This window comes from Lepidothrix coronata, unplaced genomic scaffold (genome assembly GCF_001604755.1).
Source record: "Lepidothrix coronata isolate B3197 unplaced genomic scaffold, Lepidothrix_coronata-1.0 Scaffold281, whole genome shotgun sequence".
NCBI lineage: Eukaryota > Metazoa > Chordata > Aves > Passeriformes > Pipridae > Lepidothrix > Lepidothrix coronata.
This window is the reverse complement of record NW_016690461.1, coordinates 576,137-592,682: the sequence shown is the minus strand read 5'-3', so window position 1 is coordinate 592,682 and position 16,546 is coordinate 576,137. Positions and strand designations below refer to the sequence as shown.

Sequence of the window (16,546 nt, the reverse complement as noted above, 5' to 3'; positions counted from 1 at the left end):
GTGCGCGGGGACTCCCTCGCCCAGGGATTCCTCCGCACGGGGATTCCCGAGCTCTCCAGGGAGCACCGGGAGCCCCCAGCCCGCCGTGCCTCAGAGTCCCCTCTGGCTGGGTCATCGCGTGTGTGGGGAGCCCCGGGGAGCCCCAGTTCTGAGCTCCTGGAGCATCCCATGGCTCGGACCACCCCCCCAGGATCCCAGGGGGATCTGCTGGAGATTTGGGGGGTGAGACCCCCAAGGCTGCAGGTGCCCGTGGGTGCCGTGTGAGTGCCGTGGGGTGGGGGGCCCGGCTGGCTCCCCGCCACTCTCCTGCCTTGTCCCTGTTCCAGGACGGCTCCACGCTTGGACATTTATGGTCTGGCTCCTGCAGCCCCGGCTCACGGCGTTCTCCCACACACTGCCAGGGTCAGAGCACCCCGTCCCTGTCACGGCCATCACGGGACCCCCCGTCGCAGCTGCCACCCCACGCCGAGCTTTTTATAGCCCGGACCTGTGGCTGCGTGTGCCCGGGAATGGGCAGGTGGCAGTGGGACACCAGGGTCACGCGTGGCACCGGCTGAGCCGGGCAGGGCCGGGGGGCTGAGGCTGCGGGGTACGGACCGGGAACGCCCCAGAGCAGCCTGTCATTACCGACAAATATAGGCCCGGGGCAGGGAGCCAGGGCTGATCGTGGGCACCCGGCAATCACTGCCCGGCCGTGGGCACCCTGCGAGCCCCGACCCCCACCCTGGGGCTCGGAGAGGGCTGGCTGGTGGCCCCCGTGTCCCTGTGTCCGCACCTGGGTGTCGGGATGGAGCCGGCATCCCAGGGCCGGTGCGAGCCGGGGTCCTCCCCTGCAGCTCGGTGGCCTTGCCGGGGTGGCTTGGCTCGGGTTTCCTTCCCCGAAGCCATCCCGGTCCCCGCGGCCTCTCCCGGGGTACAGCTAATCCCGGGTGCGGGGGCTGCCGGTATCACCCTCCTGCCTCCGGTAACGCCGCTGATGAGCGAGGGGTGCGGGGGGCTGCAGCCACCACGCTCCGTGCCCCCGGTGGCTTTGGGACCCCTGTCGGCTCCGGGACCGCCGACAGCTCGGGGTCCGTCCCGGGGGGTTCCTGACCGTATCCCCGGGTTGGCACCGTCCCGGGGGGCTCCTGTCCGTACCCCCGGGTTGGCACCGGCTGCAGTCCCGGTACCGGCTGTGCGGGGCGTGGGGACCCCGGCGGGTCTCCCCGGGCCCGGGGGATCCCCGCGGGGGAGGCCCCTCTGGTGCCGCGGGATCCCCGAGGCGTCAGAGGGCAGGTGTGACGTCAGCGGGCAGGTGTGATGTCACGGAGCCCCGTCGGGGGCGGGCGACAGCGGGAACCGGGGCCGGAACGAGGTAACGGGCAGCGAGAGGAGGCAGCGACGGCGCCCGGCCCCGAGCAGCCACCTCCGGTACCCCCGTGCGCCCCCCGGGCCCCTCCGGTGCCGGGCTCTCCCCCGCGGGACCGGGGGGTCCTCTGAAGCCGGGGAGGGTCCCGGTACCGGTGATCCCGGCAGCGCCGTCCCGACCCCGGGGGATGGACCGATGCCCGGCACGGTGGGACCGTGCCAGGGGCTCTGCCGCTGCGGGAGGCACTAACGGGGGGCACTAACGGGGCTGCCAACCCCGCGTTCTGCCAACCCCGCCTTCTGCCGACCCCTAACTAACGGGATACCGGAGGGTACGGGAAGGGGACTGGTACCGGAGGGTATCGGGGTGGTACCGGAGGGTACCGCGGGATGTGCTGGGGAGGTACCGAAGGGTACCGGGGTGGTACCTGGATGGTACCGGAGGGTTCGGGGGGTACCGGCGTGGTACCAGAGGGTAACAGGTGGGGAGATACCGGGATGGTACCGGGGGGTACTGGGTCCCTTCCGCCCACCCCTCGCCCTCCCGCGGGCCCGGCCCGGCCCCGCACGGGCTGAGCTCATCTTTCCAGCCCGCGGGCGCTGTTCCCGGCGCCGGCGCCCGCCAGCAGCCGCCGCTCTTTCCATCGCCCCGGCCAGGGGCTCCCCGCGGGGACGGGGCGGGGGTGGGACCCCGCGTCACCCACCCTGCACCCGGGCACGGAGCGGGAGGAGAGCGGGGGTACCGGCGCTGCTGAGCACCGGAGATACCGGCTCAGATGGGCACTGGGCATAACGGCACCGGGGGTACAGGAGAGCACGGGGGAGAACGGCACCGGGGGGCACCGGGGAGAACGGTACCGGAGATACTGGCACCGAAGGGGCACAGGGGATGGGGGCACCGGGGTACCAGCAACGAGGGGACACCGGAAATACCGGCACCGAGGAGGCACCGGCGATGGAAACACCGGGGGATGCCAGCCCCGGGGATACCGAAGGGGCATCGGCGCTGGGGGCACCGGGGATACCCCCGACACCGGGGCCTCCCTCCCCCCGCCGGCGGCCCCGGGAGCCCCGGAGGGGGGATGTGGAGGGGGGCGAGGGGCGCCCGCGCTATTTTTAGCCGGGGCCGCGGGGGTATTTTTAGCCGGGGCCGCGGGTGCGTCAATGGAACCCCGCGTGCGTCACGGCCGCGCCCCCGCCGGGGCCGCCCCCCCCGTGCGTCACCGGCCCCGCACCGCCCCGCGCGTCACCGAGCGCTTAAGAGAAAGTAGTGGCGGGGTCGGAGCCCGGCGGAGCCCGCGGAGCGGCGGCGGCAGGAGCGGGGACCGGAGCGCCGCCGCGCCGGCACCCGGGTACGGGCGGCACCGGGATGCGGGCACCGGGCGGGGGGCACCGTGGGCGGGGGGGGTCCCGCGGGCAGCGGGGGCGGGGGTGAGCGCATCGAGAGGTGCACGGGGTCGGGTGTCCCGGTGGCATCGGGGGGAAAAGGACCGGGTGTCCCGGGTGGCACCGGGGGGATCCGGGTCGGGCATCCCCGTGGCCCCGGGGGCTCAGGGCGTGGGACGTCCTACAAGGTGCGTGGGGTCGAGTAGCACCGGGGGGAACCGGGGCTCGTGTGTCCGAAGGACACAGTGGAAGGAGCTCCCGGTGCCATCGGGGAGTGTCGGGGATCCCGGTGGAAGGGACCGGGCGGTGAGCGACGCGCGGGACCGGCCCTCGGGGGTATCCGGTGGCACCGGGGGGGATCCGAGTCGGGCATCCCGCGTGGCACCGGGAGAACCGGATCGGGAGTCCCGGCGGCACCGGGAGGAGCCAGGGGGACGCGCACCCGGCGGGAGCCGGCAGAGTGAGGGGTCCCTGTCCTGGGGGCCCGGGGAAGAGCCTGACATCGCTCCTTTGTGAGGAGCTGCACAGGACCGGGAGGCACTTCTTGGGTAGGGGGACCGGGCTGGATCCCCCATCCCGGCACCCAAAACAGGGACCAGCTGCAGCCAGGAGACCCGCGGCTCTGAGGGCTGTGGTGGGCAGAGTCACCCCATACCGGGCATCACCTTGGGATCCCCGAGCAGAGTGGGCAGGACCGGGCAGGAGGAGCGTGCGGGCAGCACCGGGGACCTGGCAGTGCAAGCGGGGATGTGCAGGCAGCATCAGGACCTGGCAGTGCGGGCAGGGGTGTTCAGGCCAGCCCCCTGCAGGCAAACCCCCCGCTGCCCACGCAGACCTGGCAGCGGCCGCTCCGGGCAGCAGGTGCCGGCAGGGCTGTGGGCTGCTCTCGCCCGCCTGTGGCCCAGGGCTCGGTGCCAGCGGCTGCCACCCGCCCGTGCAGGCAGCAGCCTCCGGACTGGGCACGGGCAGCTGCCTGCACTCCCAAATGAGGAATCTGCAATTAGTGCCCGGCCGTGGGCAGCGCGGGGGCTGCTGCAGGAATCTGTGCCCTGTCCCCGGGGAGGTCATGGCAGGAGGGACCCCAAACGCCACTGGCACGTGGGAAAGGGCAAAAGTGTTTGAATAACCAGGGCCACGGGAAGGGTCGGGGCTTTGCATCTGTCAGGATTTGCAGGCAGGCAAGGGAAAGAGCCGGTGTCCCCCGGGGTTGTGTCCCCAGCGTGGCCTCAGCTCCCCTCGTCCGCATTCGGGGGCAGGAGGTGGCCGGGGGGGGTCACCGTCCCCACTGAACTCACCCTCCGAGCCCAGCTGGACAGGACAAACCCCGCTGGGACAGTGGGAGTGGGGCCGGTGCCACCCCGTGGGTGCCAGGGCTGGATGCACGCTGGGTATTTTTAAACCTGGCTCCCGGCGGGTATCGGCTTTCTGGGCACCGGCGAGAGCTGCCCAGATTTGGCCGGGGGAAGCCGGGGGCCGGCGGAGCTCTGGCAGCAGGGCCGTGCCGGGGCTGCGGCCGGGGGCCAGCGCAGCGTGACCTTTAAAGGTCTGCGAGATGAATTACATTATCGTCTTGCCATCGGGGTCACTCCTGGCTTGGCTTTCAGCTGGACACAGGACTCGGGTTGTCTCACATGGTGCCGGATCCATGTGCAGCGCCGGGGGCTGTGGGGACACGCAGGGTGGGCTCCTCTCCCCCCAACCCTGAGAGTCTGCCCGTGCTGCTGTTACCACAAGGCCCCAGAATGGCTTATGAGGGCAGTGGGATCCTTGAAATCTGGTTCAGCCTCAGCTCCGACTTCCCCTGGCCAGCCCTGGGGTTTGGGAATCCGCTGGTCACATTCCTCCCTCCTTCCCTTTAGGGGACTTTGCTAAGTCAACGTTTTGGGGAATGTCCTTTGCGCCCATTGGCTGTGCCGTGACCTTTCCCAGGGACAGGGGCGGCCGCCACCGGACAGCCAGCGGCCCCAGGGGCCTGGTTCTGGCACGAGTGGGGTCCTGGGGAAGCTCCAGCGGTTCTCCCCCGTCTCCACGCTCTGCCCGGATGGCGGAGGGGCAATGACGGGGTCCCCGCTGACGGCCCTCTCTCCCCACAGAGATGCCCTGCATCCAGGCGCAGTACGGCACCGCGGGCGCCGGCCCCTGCGAGCGCTGCCCGGTCGAGCTGCTCAGCCCCGAGGGCGGCCGGTTCCCCATGGAAGTGGCAGGAGCCGACCTGGCGGCCGCCCCCGCCCTGCCCAGCTTCAGCACCTTCATGGAGGGCTACGCCGGAGAGTTCGACGCCTTCCTCTACCAGCTGCCGGCCAGCGGCCAGTCCAGCACCGCCACCGCCGCCACCGCCTTCAAGCTGGAGGACTTCCAGGTGTACGGCTGCTATCCCAGCGCCTTCGGGGGGCAGCCGGACGAGACCCTCTCCTCCAGCGGCTCGGACTGCTACGGGAGCCCCTGCTCCGTCCCCTCGCCCGCCACGCCGGGCTTCCAGCAGGCCCCGGGCTGGGAGGGCTCCTTCGGGGCGTTCTCGCCGCTGCCGAACTACGAGGGTGGGCAGCCCTGGGCTGAGCCGGCCAAGGGCGGGGGGTCGCAGCCCCCCTTCTTCGCCTTCGGGCCCCCGGCCCCCACCCCCGGCGGGTCTCCCGTGACCCTCAAGGGGCAGCCGGGCCCCTCGCCCCACGTGGACCCGCGGCTGCTGGACACAGACGCCTTCCCCCCGACCCAGGGACCCCCCGGGGGCTTCGCGGGGCTGCCCCTGGCCCCCACCTCGCCGCTGCTGGAGGGGCCGGCGCTGGCGCCCAGCAAGGTGCGCAGCCCCGGGGCGGGCGAGGGTCGCTGCGCCGTGTGCGGGGACAACGCGTCCTGCCAGCACTACGGCGTCCGCACCTGCGAGGGCTGCAAGGGCTTCTTCAAGGTAAGGGGGACCCCCCGCCCCCCGCCCCACCCCGCCGGGATGTTCCCACAAGGCTTTGCGGCAGCGGGAGGATGCCGCGGGGTACCCCGGGGAGGGGCAGGGCAGGGAGCGCGGCCCCGAGCCCTCCTCACGGACGCGGAGCCGGATGCCGGGGCTGGAGCGGGAGGCAAGGGAGGACAGAAGGGCTTTTGTTCGGAGCTCGGCGCCCCGGGCTGAGCTCGGCCGCTCCTTCCCCGCCCGCAGCGCACGGTGCAGAAGAACGCCAAGTACATCTGCCTGGCCAACAAGGATTGTCCCGTGGACAAGAGGCGCAGGAACCGCTGCCAGTTCTGCCGCTTCCAGAAGTGCCTGGCCGTCGGAATGGTCAAAGAAGGTACGGGGGTCCCGTCCTGGGCGGGGGGTCCCAGCAGGAGTGGGGGATTCCTGCTCTGCAGCCCGCGCTGAGGACAGACACGCTCATGGCGTGTCCCTCTCCACAGTGGTCCGGACCGACAGCCTGAAGGGGCGGCGGGGCCGCCTCCCCTCCAAGCCCAAACAGCCGCTGGACGTGTCCCCCGTCAGCCTCATGACCTCCCTGGTGCGGGCACACATCGACTCCATCCCCAGTGCCACCAAGCTCGACTACTCCAAGGTAAAGCCAGTGCCACCTGGGGCCCTGCCAGGGCTGGGGACAGATCCTAACCCACCCATCCCAGTTCCTGACCTGTCCCCATGCTGGATTCAGACCCAGACCCATCCCGGATCCTGATCCCATTCCCATCCCAGTTCCAGGAGTCGGCGCCGTGCCCGTTCGAGAAGGAGGACTCGGTGGACGTGCAGCAGTTCTACGACCTGCTCACCGGCTCCATGGACGTCATCCGCAAGTGGGCCGAGAAGATCCAGGGATTTGCCGAGCTGCCCAAGGAGGACCAGGACCTGCTGCTGGAGTCGGCCTTCCTGGAGCTCTTCATCCTGCGCCTGGCATACCGGTGAGCCCCGGGGCGGCACAGGGCGGAGCGGGGCGAGCCCAGGATGTGCCGGGGGGTTGACACCCGGTTTTGTACCGGCAGCTCGAAGCCAGAGGAAGGGAAACTCATCTTCTGCAACGGGGTGGTGCTGCACCGGCAGCAGTGCGTGCGTGGCTTCGGGGAGTGGATCGACGCCATCCTGGAGTTCTCCCAGAGCCTGCACCGCATGAGCGTCGACGTCCCCTCCTTCTCCTGCCTCGCCGCCCTCGTCATCATCACAGGTGAGACCCCCCTCCCCGCTCCCAGCCCCACCCTGTGGGGTGTCCCCATCCCACCCTGCGGCCCCACCCTGACCTCAGGCCCCCTGTGCCCCCCCAGACCGGCACGGGCTGAAGGAGCCCAAGCGGGTGGAGGAGCTGCAGAACCGCATCGTGAGCTGCCTCAAGGACCACGTGGCAGCGGCGGGGGCCGAGCCGGGGCGGCCCGGCTGCCTCTCCAAGCTCCTGGGGAAGCTGCCGGAGCTGCGCAGCCTCTGCACCCAGGGCCTCCAGCGCATCTTCTACCTCAAGCTGGAGGACCTGGTGCCGCCGCCGCCCATCGTCGACAAGATCTTCATGGACACGCTGCCCTTCTGAGCCCCTGGCGGGCGGCTGCCACCACCAGCCCCTGCCACCCCCCCGGGGACATCTGGGACCCCCCATGAGCAGCCCTGGTTCAGTGCAGGGATGTCTGGGACCCCCCTGGACACCGCTGGGTCACCCGTGGGGTGCCCGGGACATCCCCTGTGTACCCCTGGATCATCCCCAGGATGCTTTGGGACCGCCCCTGGATCACTCCAGAACGCCTGGGACCCTCCTGGGATATCTGGGTCCCCCCTCAGATGCCTGAGTCCCCTCGGGGACACCTTTGGGGGTCCCCCATGTGCCTTCACGGCGCGGGCGCGGCCGCAGAGCAGCCCCGGTGCCGTCCCCCCCTCGGGGCATCGCCGGCGCGGTGCCCCCTCCCCCTGTAAAAACGCCCCCGATGTAAATAGCGCCGGCCGGGTCCTGTACAGAGCAGGGGGGCGTGGACGGGGGGGGTTCCAGCCCCCCAACCTCGGCCCCCTCCCCTTTATATATATTTTTCTGGGTTTTCCCCCTTTTTGGCCACTTTCTGTATATAAACTTGTACGTACGGTGAGAGCTCTGAGAGGGACCTTTGTCCTGCGTGTCCCCCGGAAATGTTGGCTCTGGTGAATATTTGGGGACTGGGGGGGCGGGCAGGGACAGAGTGATGGGACTGGGGACAGCCGGGAACGCCGGAATGGGGACAGCCGGGGTTGGGGACAGCTGGGCAAGGGGACACCCGGGATGCTGAACTGGGGAAAAAGGGAGCACTGGAGCTGGGACAGTCAGAGCTGGAGAAAGCCAGGACACTGGAGCTGGGGACAGTGTGGATGTCAGAGCTGGGAACAGCTGGGGCGCCGGAGCTGGGGAGAAACGGGACGCTGGAGCTGGGACAGCCCAGCCAGATTTTGGAGCCGGAGACAGCCAGGATGACAGGGCAGGGGACAGCCGGGGTTGGGGACAGCAGAGATGACAGGGCAGGGGACAGCTGGGGCCCAGGAGCTGGAAACAGCCGGGAACCTGGAGCTGGGGACAGCCGGGCTTGGGGACAGCCGGGGCTCCGGAGCCGGGACAGCCGCGGTGCCGGAGCCGCACGTTGCCCACGCCGCTGCCCTTGAACGGTCACTCACCCCCTCGGCGGCGCTGCCCCAGCCCGCACCTGTCGCCTGCCTGATTTATCATCCCCAAAATAACCACGAAGCGTGACCGTGTCCCCCCCGTCGTGTCCCCGGGGACGTGGCCGCTGGCAGGGCCAGTCCTGGCGAGGGAGTGATGGCTTTTGGGGTCCCCATCCCAGGGGCTGGGGACAGGGTGGGGGTCCCCGGGCATGAGGGGAGGACATATGGGGCTGGTGTGTCCCCCAGCTTGTCGCCTTCCTCCTGCTGGGCACGGCCTGGCCCCGGAGAAACGTTAATGGGGACACCCAGGGCTGGTGTGGAACAAGGGCCACATTGAGAGCGGGGCCGGGGGGGCCCCACAGTGACACACAACAAGGGTCCCTCTGTCCCCCCCCGCCGCCCCCGCCGCGGGGACAGTGCTGACGCACGGCAGGGCCACGGGGGTTGGGTTGGGGGACACGAGAGCCCCACACACAGGGCATGGGGGGCACAGGGTGGGCCCCCGGCACAGCACAGCTCGGCTCTGCTCCAGCTGCAGGAGTGGCCGTGCCACAGGTCCCTGTCCCCTGCCCACAGCTCAGGACTGGCCTCTGCCCACCTTGTCCCTGTCCCCGTCCCCTTGGCTGCAGGAAGGATGGGGACATGGTGCCAGCAGGGCCAGGTAAAAATAGCCCCATGGCCAGCTCTGGCCACACTGGTGGCCCCGGGGCTGCATGGCAGGGACAGGGTGCCACAGCGTGTGCCCGGGGACATGCCATGGCCACAGACCTCCTGCTTATTTGCACCTGGGCACGTGTCCCAAATCTCCATATCCTCATTCCCTGTGTCCCCCACGTCCATCCATCCATCCATCCATCCTGTCCCCATATCTCTCATGTCCCCACGTCCCCGTTTCCAGTATCCCCTGTGCCCCGTGTCGCCATGTCCCTGTGTCATTCTGTCCCTTGTGTCCATCCGTCCCTGCTTCCCCCCCTTTCCCTATGTCCCTGCTGTCCCCGTGTCGGTGTTCCCCGTGCCCCTGTGGCCCCTGTCCCCACGCAGGTCCCCCCGTTGTCCACTTGCCCCCGCGGGGGTCACGGGAGGTCACCGGACGCCCCGCCCCGCTGCAGTCCCGCCGCGGGGGCCTCCAGCCCAGGGGGCGCTGTGGAGGCGCTGAGCCGCTCTGCGCCGCGGCGGGCGCAACTCTGTGGCGCTCTGGGAACGAACCAATCCGGGAAGGGGGAGATCCTCATAAGGGGAACGGCGACTCCGCCCCCGGAGACGGCTCGCGGCGAGAAACGGCACCGGAGGGGGGGGGGGGGCACAAAACTAACGGAAATAGATGTAGAGTGAGGAAACACGGCCGTTACAGCGGGAGGCGTCGCCGCGGCCCTCGTGGTGTGTCCCGACGCCCCCTGCGCAGATGGGATGGTCCATTTCCCTCCTCCCCGCCGTCAGATGGTCGGGCCCGGGCGGTGAGTGGGGATCGGGATCGGGATCGGGATCGGGGCTGGGACCGGGACCGGGACCGGGGCCGGGATCGGGGGTGAGGGAGGCTGCGGCCCCTGGAGGGGGTGAGGGGCCCGGGGACTGAAGGGGATCCGGGCCCTGGAGCCCGAGGGGAGCTTGGGACGCTTCGGGGGAGGCTGAGGGGGAGCGGACCGGGCCGTGTGGGGCGGGGAGGTCACACACTGGTCACCCCCCTGGGCTGTGCCAGGGCCAGACCAGGACACTGGGGTCTCTGTGGGGTGTGAGGGGCTCTGCGGGGTTATGGGGGACCCGGGCTGGGTCCCTGTCAGATACTGGGGGGCCTGTGCTGGGATGGGGGGGCACTCACTGGAACACCAGCGTCCCCAGGGGTGGGTTCAGGGGGGTCCCCAGAGGGGCTGCCACCTGAGCAGGGGGTACAACCGACACCCCCCATCCCCTCCCCACCCTTGTGCCCCCCCAGCACCCGCTGCTGTGGCCCCCCCGGCGCCGCCCCCGCCATGAACTGCCGCGCCGAGGTGCTGGAGGTGTCGGTGGAGGGGCGGCAGGTGGAGGAGGCCATGCTGGCCGTGCTCCACACCGTCCTGCTGCACCGCAGCACCGGCAAGTTCCACTACAAGAAGGAGGGCACCTACTCCATCGGCACCGTGGGCACCCAGGACGTGGACTGCGACTTCATCGACTTCGCCTACGTGCGAGTCTCCTCCGAGGAGCTGGACCGGGCCCTGCGCAAGGCCGTGGGGGAGTTCAAGGTGAGGGGGGCCCAGCAGGGGTGAAAGGCAGTGGAAAGGGCCTCGAGGGGCAGCCCCACGAGGAGCAGCTGAGGGCACTTGGTCTGTTCAGCTGGAGAGGAGGAGACTGAGGGGAGACTCCTCAGGGTCTGCAGTTCCAATCTCTGCTCTCTGTGAGCAGGGACAGGACGTGAGGGAATGGCTGGAGCTGTGTCAGGGGAGGGTCAGGTTGAATATCAGGGAAAGATTCTTCCCCCAGAGGGTGGCTGGGCACTGACCAGGCTCCCCAGGGCAGTGGGCACGGCCCCAAGGCTGCCAGAGCTCCAGGAGCGTTTGGACAATGCTCTGAGGGACAGGGTGGGATTGTTGGGGTGTCCGTGCAGGGACTGGATGATGCTTGTGGGGCCCTCCCAACTCAGGATATTGTGTGATTCAGTACAGTCCCAAGGGATGTGCCCCGGGGGGGTCAGTCCCTGTTCCCCCCCGACCCAAATGCTGCCCCGCAGGACGCTCTGCGCGGCTCCGGCAGCGACGGGATGGGGCAGATCTCCCTGGAGTTCTACCAGAAGAAGAAGTCGCGGTGGCCCTTCTCGGACGAGTGCATCCCCTGGGAGCTCTGGACCATCAAGGTGAACGTGGTGAACCTGGCCAACGAGCAGGAGCGGCAGATCTGCCGCGAGAAGGTGGGCGAGAAGCTCTGCGAGAAGATCATCAACATCGTGGAGGTGATGAACCGCCACGAGTACCTGCCCAAGATGCCCACCCAGTCCGAGGTGGACAACGTCTTCGACACCAGCCTGAAGGACGTGCAGCCCTACCTGTACAAGATCTCCTACCAGATCACGGACTCCCTGGGCACCTCGGTCACCACCACCATGCGCCGGCTCATCAAGGACACGCTGGCGCTGTAGGGCTGAGGTCACCCCGGCAGGGTCACCCCGGCTGGTGGCACCTCCTGGGGACAAGAGGCTCTGCTTGGATCCCCTTCTCCACCTCCAGAAAGCCTCTGGGAGGAGCTGGGCTCGGCCTGGCCTGTAATTGGGGGTTGCTGCTCCTTGGTCTTGTCCGTCCTGGAGAACCGGCTCGGCAGCTCTGGCCTGGCTGATGACGGGGGTGAGTCCTCGGGGCACGTGTGGCACCAGCTTGGCGTGGCACTGGGGCCTGGCACGGGGGTGCTGGGGCCTGGCACAGGGTGTTGAGGGGCGGAGTGACACCTGAACCCCACCCCTCTGAAGCACATTTGGTGCCACACAGCCAGTGCTGGCTGTGTCCCTTGTCACCAACTGTCCCCCGCCCGGTGTCACCCTGTTCCCTGGGGGGCTGGAACTGCCCCAAAAATAAAGTGTTCCTGCTTTCACATGGAGACTGGTCACATCCTGGCTGGAGGGGGCTCAGGGCCGTGGGAGGGGGGAAGCAGGTGCTGAGGCTGAGCTGGGGGGCCTCGGTGCTGTGGGGCTGAGCTGGGGGGTGTCCCCATCATTCCCCAGCACTGGGGGGCCGAGCTGGGGGTCCCCAGTGTCATGGGGCTGATCTGGGGGGTCCCCATCATTCCCCAGCACTGTGGGGCTGAGCTGGGGGTCCCCAGTGTCATGGGGCTGAGCTGGGGGTCCCCATCGCACTCCAGTGCCATGGGGCTGAGCTGTGGAACCCTGAGACTATGGAGCTGAGCTGGGGGTCCCCACTGCACCCCAGTGCTGGGGGGCTGCAGTGGGCAGGGGGTCAGTGCTGCCCACACCCGGAGCGAGGCAGCCCCAGTTGCCCCCAGGCACATCGGGGAGGGCCTGGGGTGACCCCTCCCTCCATGCAGGACCCTGCACCCCTCCACTGCACCAAGGGGGGGCAGAGCTGCTCCCTCCCTCCCCGGGGTGGGGGGGATCCACTGGGCTCCGGCGCCTCCGGGCGTGAGGGGGGCCGTGGAGAAGGGGGGGATAAGACGGTCCCTGACATCACTTAAACCCTCCCCGTCTGTCGCTGCTGCCGCACTCGCTCCGGGGAGGAAGAGGAGGAGGAGGAGGAGGAGAGGGCCATGAACACCACCCGTGAGGACACGGGGCTGAGCGAGGCCGCCCAGATCGCCGTGGTGCTGGTGCTCGGCCTCGCCGTCGCCTTCGCCATCCTCTTCCTCGGCTGCAACCTGCTCCTGCAGGCCGAGAGCCTGGCGGCGCCCGCGGCACAGGGCGAGCGGGGCCCCTCCGAGCCCGACGCGGGCACCGAGGGCACGTAGGGACGGACAGAGCCCCGTGCACGGACAGAGGGACCTGGGTGGATACGGACACACAGCAGCGGGACGGCTCCGGGAGCTCCTGCGGGTGGACGTCACCGAGGGCAGGTAGGGACGGACGGATGGACGGACGGACGGACGGACGGATGGAGGGATGTGGACAGACAGTGGCATCTCTGAGAGTCCTCTGGGACGGCGCTGGGGGCTCGTGAGGGTGGATGTCACCGAGGGCACTGGGACCTGCCCGAGCTTGGCAGACGGACAGACGGATGGACGGACGGCTGGACGTGGATGGACGGGGCTGGGCAGCAGCGCCTCTGCCCACAGAATCTCTGGTGGCCCCCGGGATGGAGCAGGGGGTCGTGTGGATGGATTAAAAGGCCACAGCGGTGCTGGGGGGGCCGGGGCTGGGCTGGATCCCGCCCTGGGCGCGGCAGTGCTGGTAATCCCCCCCAAGAGGATTAGGGGAAACTTTTATTCCCTGTTTCAGGGCTAATCCCTGGGCTGGTGGGGCTCAGGGAAGGAGGCCGGGCCCCTGCCCCACTGCCAAGGGTCTGGGATCGCATCCTGCCCCTCCCAGCCCTTCAGACCCCGGTGGTCACATTCTGCCCCCCCAAACTCTTTCTGCCCTGCTGGCCCCATCCTGCCTCTCCCATGTCTGACCCTGCCCCTTCGCCCCCTTTTCCCTTGCTCCTGGGGCTGCATCCTGCCCCCCTCCCTGCTCCCCACAGCCCTTCCTGGCCCCTAATCTGCTCCCAGTCCCCCACAGCCACCAGCAGTGGGGTGAACTGGCATCACCCCACCCTTGAACAGGGCTGGTGATGGGGGGGTGGCTCCCAAATCAGCCACCCAAAAGCAGGTTCCCCCCCCTTTTAATCCCATAACTTTAATAACAGCACTGCAAAGCCCTGCTGAAGGTCTGCCCCCTGTGTATCCATGTGGCCCCCACGCCTGGGGACATGGGACCCCCAGCCTGGGGTGGGGGCACTCCAGGCACTCGGATCCCCTCTGTGAATCCCCCCACCGGTCCCCCCAATCAGGCAGTGGCCGTGTAAAAGACTCCATATATTTCACATGTACAAAAAGTCACTGGGGGGCGAGGGGGTGGGTCTGGGGGGGGTCCTGGGACAGTGGGCACTATCCTGCCACTCCCCCCACACCCCCCCCCAGCCTGGCTTTGGTCCCTTTTTTTTGGCACTTAGTGTTCACATCAGTGGTCAAAGTGTCGAGCGCGGGGTGAGGGGGTCCCTGTGGTCCCTGTGGTGGGGTGGGGGCAGTGACACCCTCCCACCCCAGGGATGAGGGGACCCCGACTGGAAGAGGGCACCCCACGGGTCAGCCCTCAGTGCTGGGGTCCCACCACAGCTGGATTTGGCCTCTGTCTTGGGTGGTCTGGGGGTGGTCCGGGCGCAGGGACGGGGGTGTCACCCGCGAGGACGGTGGCACGAGGACATTCCCCCCCAACCCCTGCATGGTGTCGGGACAGGACAGAGCCTCCCCGGGCACCTGCAGGGCAGAGGGGGGTGAGGAGGGGAAACTGAGGCAGCCCCAGCCCCCCCTGCCCCCAGCCGGGTCCTCGACCTCTCCTGGCTACAGGCGGATGCACCTGCGGGCTGTGGGACAGAAGGGACAGTCAGGGACAGTGCTGGGGACAGCTGGCCTGGCCCAAGGGGGGCCCAGGTGACCCCTCCTGGGTACAGGCAGCTCAAGGTGAGTCCTCCCAGCACTGGGCTGGGACCCAGTAGTGCACTGGGATCCCACTCTGGGATCCTGTAGGGCACTAGGACCCCGTGCTGGGGTCAATCAGTGCGCTGGGACCCTTCCCTGGGATCCAGTATTGCATTGGGATCCCACCTCAGACCCAGTAGTGCACTGGGATCCTGCCCTGGGATCCAGTGACGCACTGAGACCCTGACTTGTGATCTGGTATTGCACTGGGACCCCCTCCAGTATTGCACTGGAATCCCTTCCTGGGACCAGCCTTGCAGTGGGATCTGTGCTGGGACCCAGCATTGCACTGGGATCCTGTGCTGGGACCCCACACTGCATCAAAACCCCCATGTGGGAATCCAACCTTGCACCAGGATTCAGTGCTGGGATCCAGCCTTGAGCTGGGATCCTGTTCCAGGATCCAGTCTTTCACCAGGATCCTGCTCCATTCCAAGGGACTGGAGGGTGCTGGGCACCCCAGGGTGACAGCATGCGGGGAGGGGGCGTGCAGGAGGGGACATGCGGGGCCAGAAGGGATCCGGGGGGGGGATCCAGAGGGGGATCCAGGAGGATCCAGGCATGCAGTGGTACCTGGGGACTAACAGCTGGACTCGTCGTGGTGGGACGGGTCGCAGAAGAAGCGGGAGCCCCGCTTGGCCGTGCGGGCGGTGAAGGGGACGCTCTTCAGCGCTGCGGGGGGCACGGGCGGGGAACGGGGGGGACAGGGAGATGTCAGCCCCCGTGGCCAAATTGGGGGGTGGAGGGGACAGGGAAACATCAGCCCCGGCGGCCAGGGCAGGGGCCAGGGGGGCCGTACCAGTGATGATGTCCTCGATGGTGCCGTCCTTGCCCTCGTACACGGGCCGGTGGTCCTTGGCCTGGCGCCGCCGCAGCTCCGCGATCAGCTCCTGCTGCTGCCACTTGTTGCGCTGTGAGGGCGGGTCCAGGTTAGGGACAGGGGGGTCCCTGCTGTGCCCCCCCCCTCCCCAGCCCACCCGGTGCCCACCCGCTCTCACCTTCTCCTGCTTTTTAGCCTCCTGCGCCAGCAGCTTCTCCCGCATCACCTCCTCCTGCTTCTTCCGCGTCTCGTTCTCCTGCTCCGCGTCCTGTCGGGGCACAGGGGCGGTGGGAGCCATCCCCCAGTGCCACCCGCCCCCCGTGTGTCCCCTCCTGGTCCCACCTCACCTTGTAGGAGCGGATGAACCGGACAAAGACCGGGAAGAAGACGGACGGGGGGGTCGTCTTGGGGCTCTCGCCGAAGTACCGCACCACGGTGTTGTAGGCGTCCTGGCACGGGGTGGGCGGTCAGGGACGGGGCAGTGCCCGGCTCGGGGGGTTTGTGAGGCATGGGTGGGCACCAGGGACAGGCACAGCAGGGGGGGAGTGCACGAGGAGTGTGCAAAGCAAGGTGTGGACGAGCGGGTGTGCGTGAGGAGCGCAAAGAAAAAGGTGTGGACGACAAGGAATGCAAAAGGAACAGGCGAGGGAAGGCAGGTGCACGCCGGGAACGCGCGGAGTGAGCTGTGGGTGACAAGGAGCGCACAAGGAACGTGCAAAGCAAGGTGTGGGTGAGCGGGAGCGCCCAAGGGCTGTGCAAAGCACAGAGCAGATGACAAGGTGTGTGCAAGGCAGGGCAGGTGTGCGCAGGGAGCCTGCAGAGTAAGGTTCCTGTGACAAGGAATGCACAGAGATCGTGCAGAGCAAGGTGAGGATGCCCGGGAATGCACAGGAATCATGCAGAGCAAGGTGAGGATGCCCGGGAATGCACAAGGATCATGCAGAGCAAGGTGAGGATGCCCGGGAATGCACAGGGATCGTGCAGAGCAAGGTGAGGATGCCCGGGAATGCACAGGGATCCTGCAGAGCAAGGTGAGGATGCCCGGGAATGCACAAGGATTGTGCAGAGCAAGGTGAGGATGCCTGGGAATGCACAAAGATCGTGCAGAGCAAGGTGAGGATGCCCGGGAATGCACAGGGATCGTGCAGAGCAAGGTGAGGATGCCCGGGAATGCACAAGGACCGTGCAGAGCAAGGTGAGGATGCCCGGGAATGCACAGGGATCGTGCAGAGCAAGGTGAGGATGCCCCGCTGTGCCCGAGGTCCACGCAGGGC

General features: G+C 68.6%; 3 protein-coding genes across 3 annotated transcripts in view; 2 read left to right on the top strand and 1 right to left on the bottom strand.

The window, feature by feature from the left end:
- The first annotated feature begins 4,826 nt into the window (after positions 1-4,826).
- On the top strand, positions 4,827-7,802 carry NR4A1 (nuclear receptor subfamily 4 group A member 1). Its single transcript, XM_017836699.1, has 6 exons — positions 4,827-5,635; positions 5,879-6,008; positions 6,115-6,266; positions 6,401-6,603; positions 6,685-6,863; positions 6,961-7,802. The coding sequence occupies exons 1-6, from the start codon at positions 4,829-4,831 to the stop codon at positions 7,215-7,217; spliced, it is 1,728 nt and encodes a 575-aa protein (XP_017692188.1). The 5' UTR covers positions 4,827-4,828; the 3' UTR covers positions 7,218-7,802.
- A 1,796-nt stretch (positions 7,803-9,598) lies between these two features.
- ATG101 (autophagy related 101) lies at positions 9,599-11,860 on the top strand. Its single transcript, XM_017836700.1, has 3 exons — positions 9,599-9,759; positions 10,236-10,524; positions 11,010-11,860. The coding sequence occupies exons 1-3, from the start codon at positions 9,713-9,715 to the stop codon at positions 11,412-11,414; spliced, it is 741 nt and encodes a 246-aa protein (XP_017692189.1). The 5' UTR covers positions 9,599-9,712; the 3' UTR covers positions 11,415-11,860.
- Positions 11,861-13,777: 1,917 nt separating this feature from the next.
- The window catches only part of FMNL3 (formin like 3), a 13,265-nt gene continuing 10,496 nt past the window's right edge, over positions 13,778-16,546 (bottom strand). The window contains exons 24-28 of the mRNA XM_017836618.1: positions 15,620-15,721; positions 15,451-15,540; positions 15,252-15,363; positions 15,026-15,124; positions 13,778-14,337 (exon numbers count right to left, since the gene is read on the bottom strand). Coding sequence (XP_017692107.1) covers positions 15,033-15,124; positions 15,252-15,363; positions 15,451-15,540; positions 15,620-15,721 — 396 coding nt within the window. The 3' untranslated portion in view covers positions 13,778-14,337; positions 15,026-15,032. The remainder of the gene's footprint in view (positions 14,338-15,025; positions 15,125-15,251; positions 15,364-15,450; positions 15,541-15,619; positions 15,722-16,546) is intronic.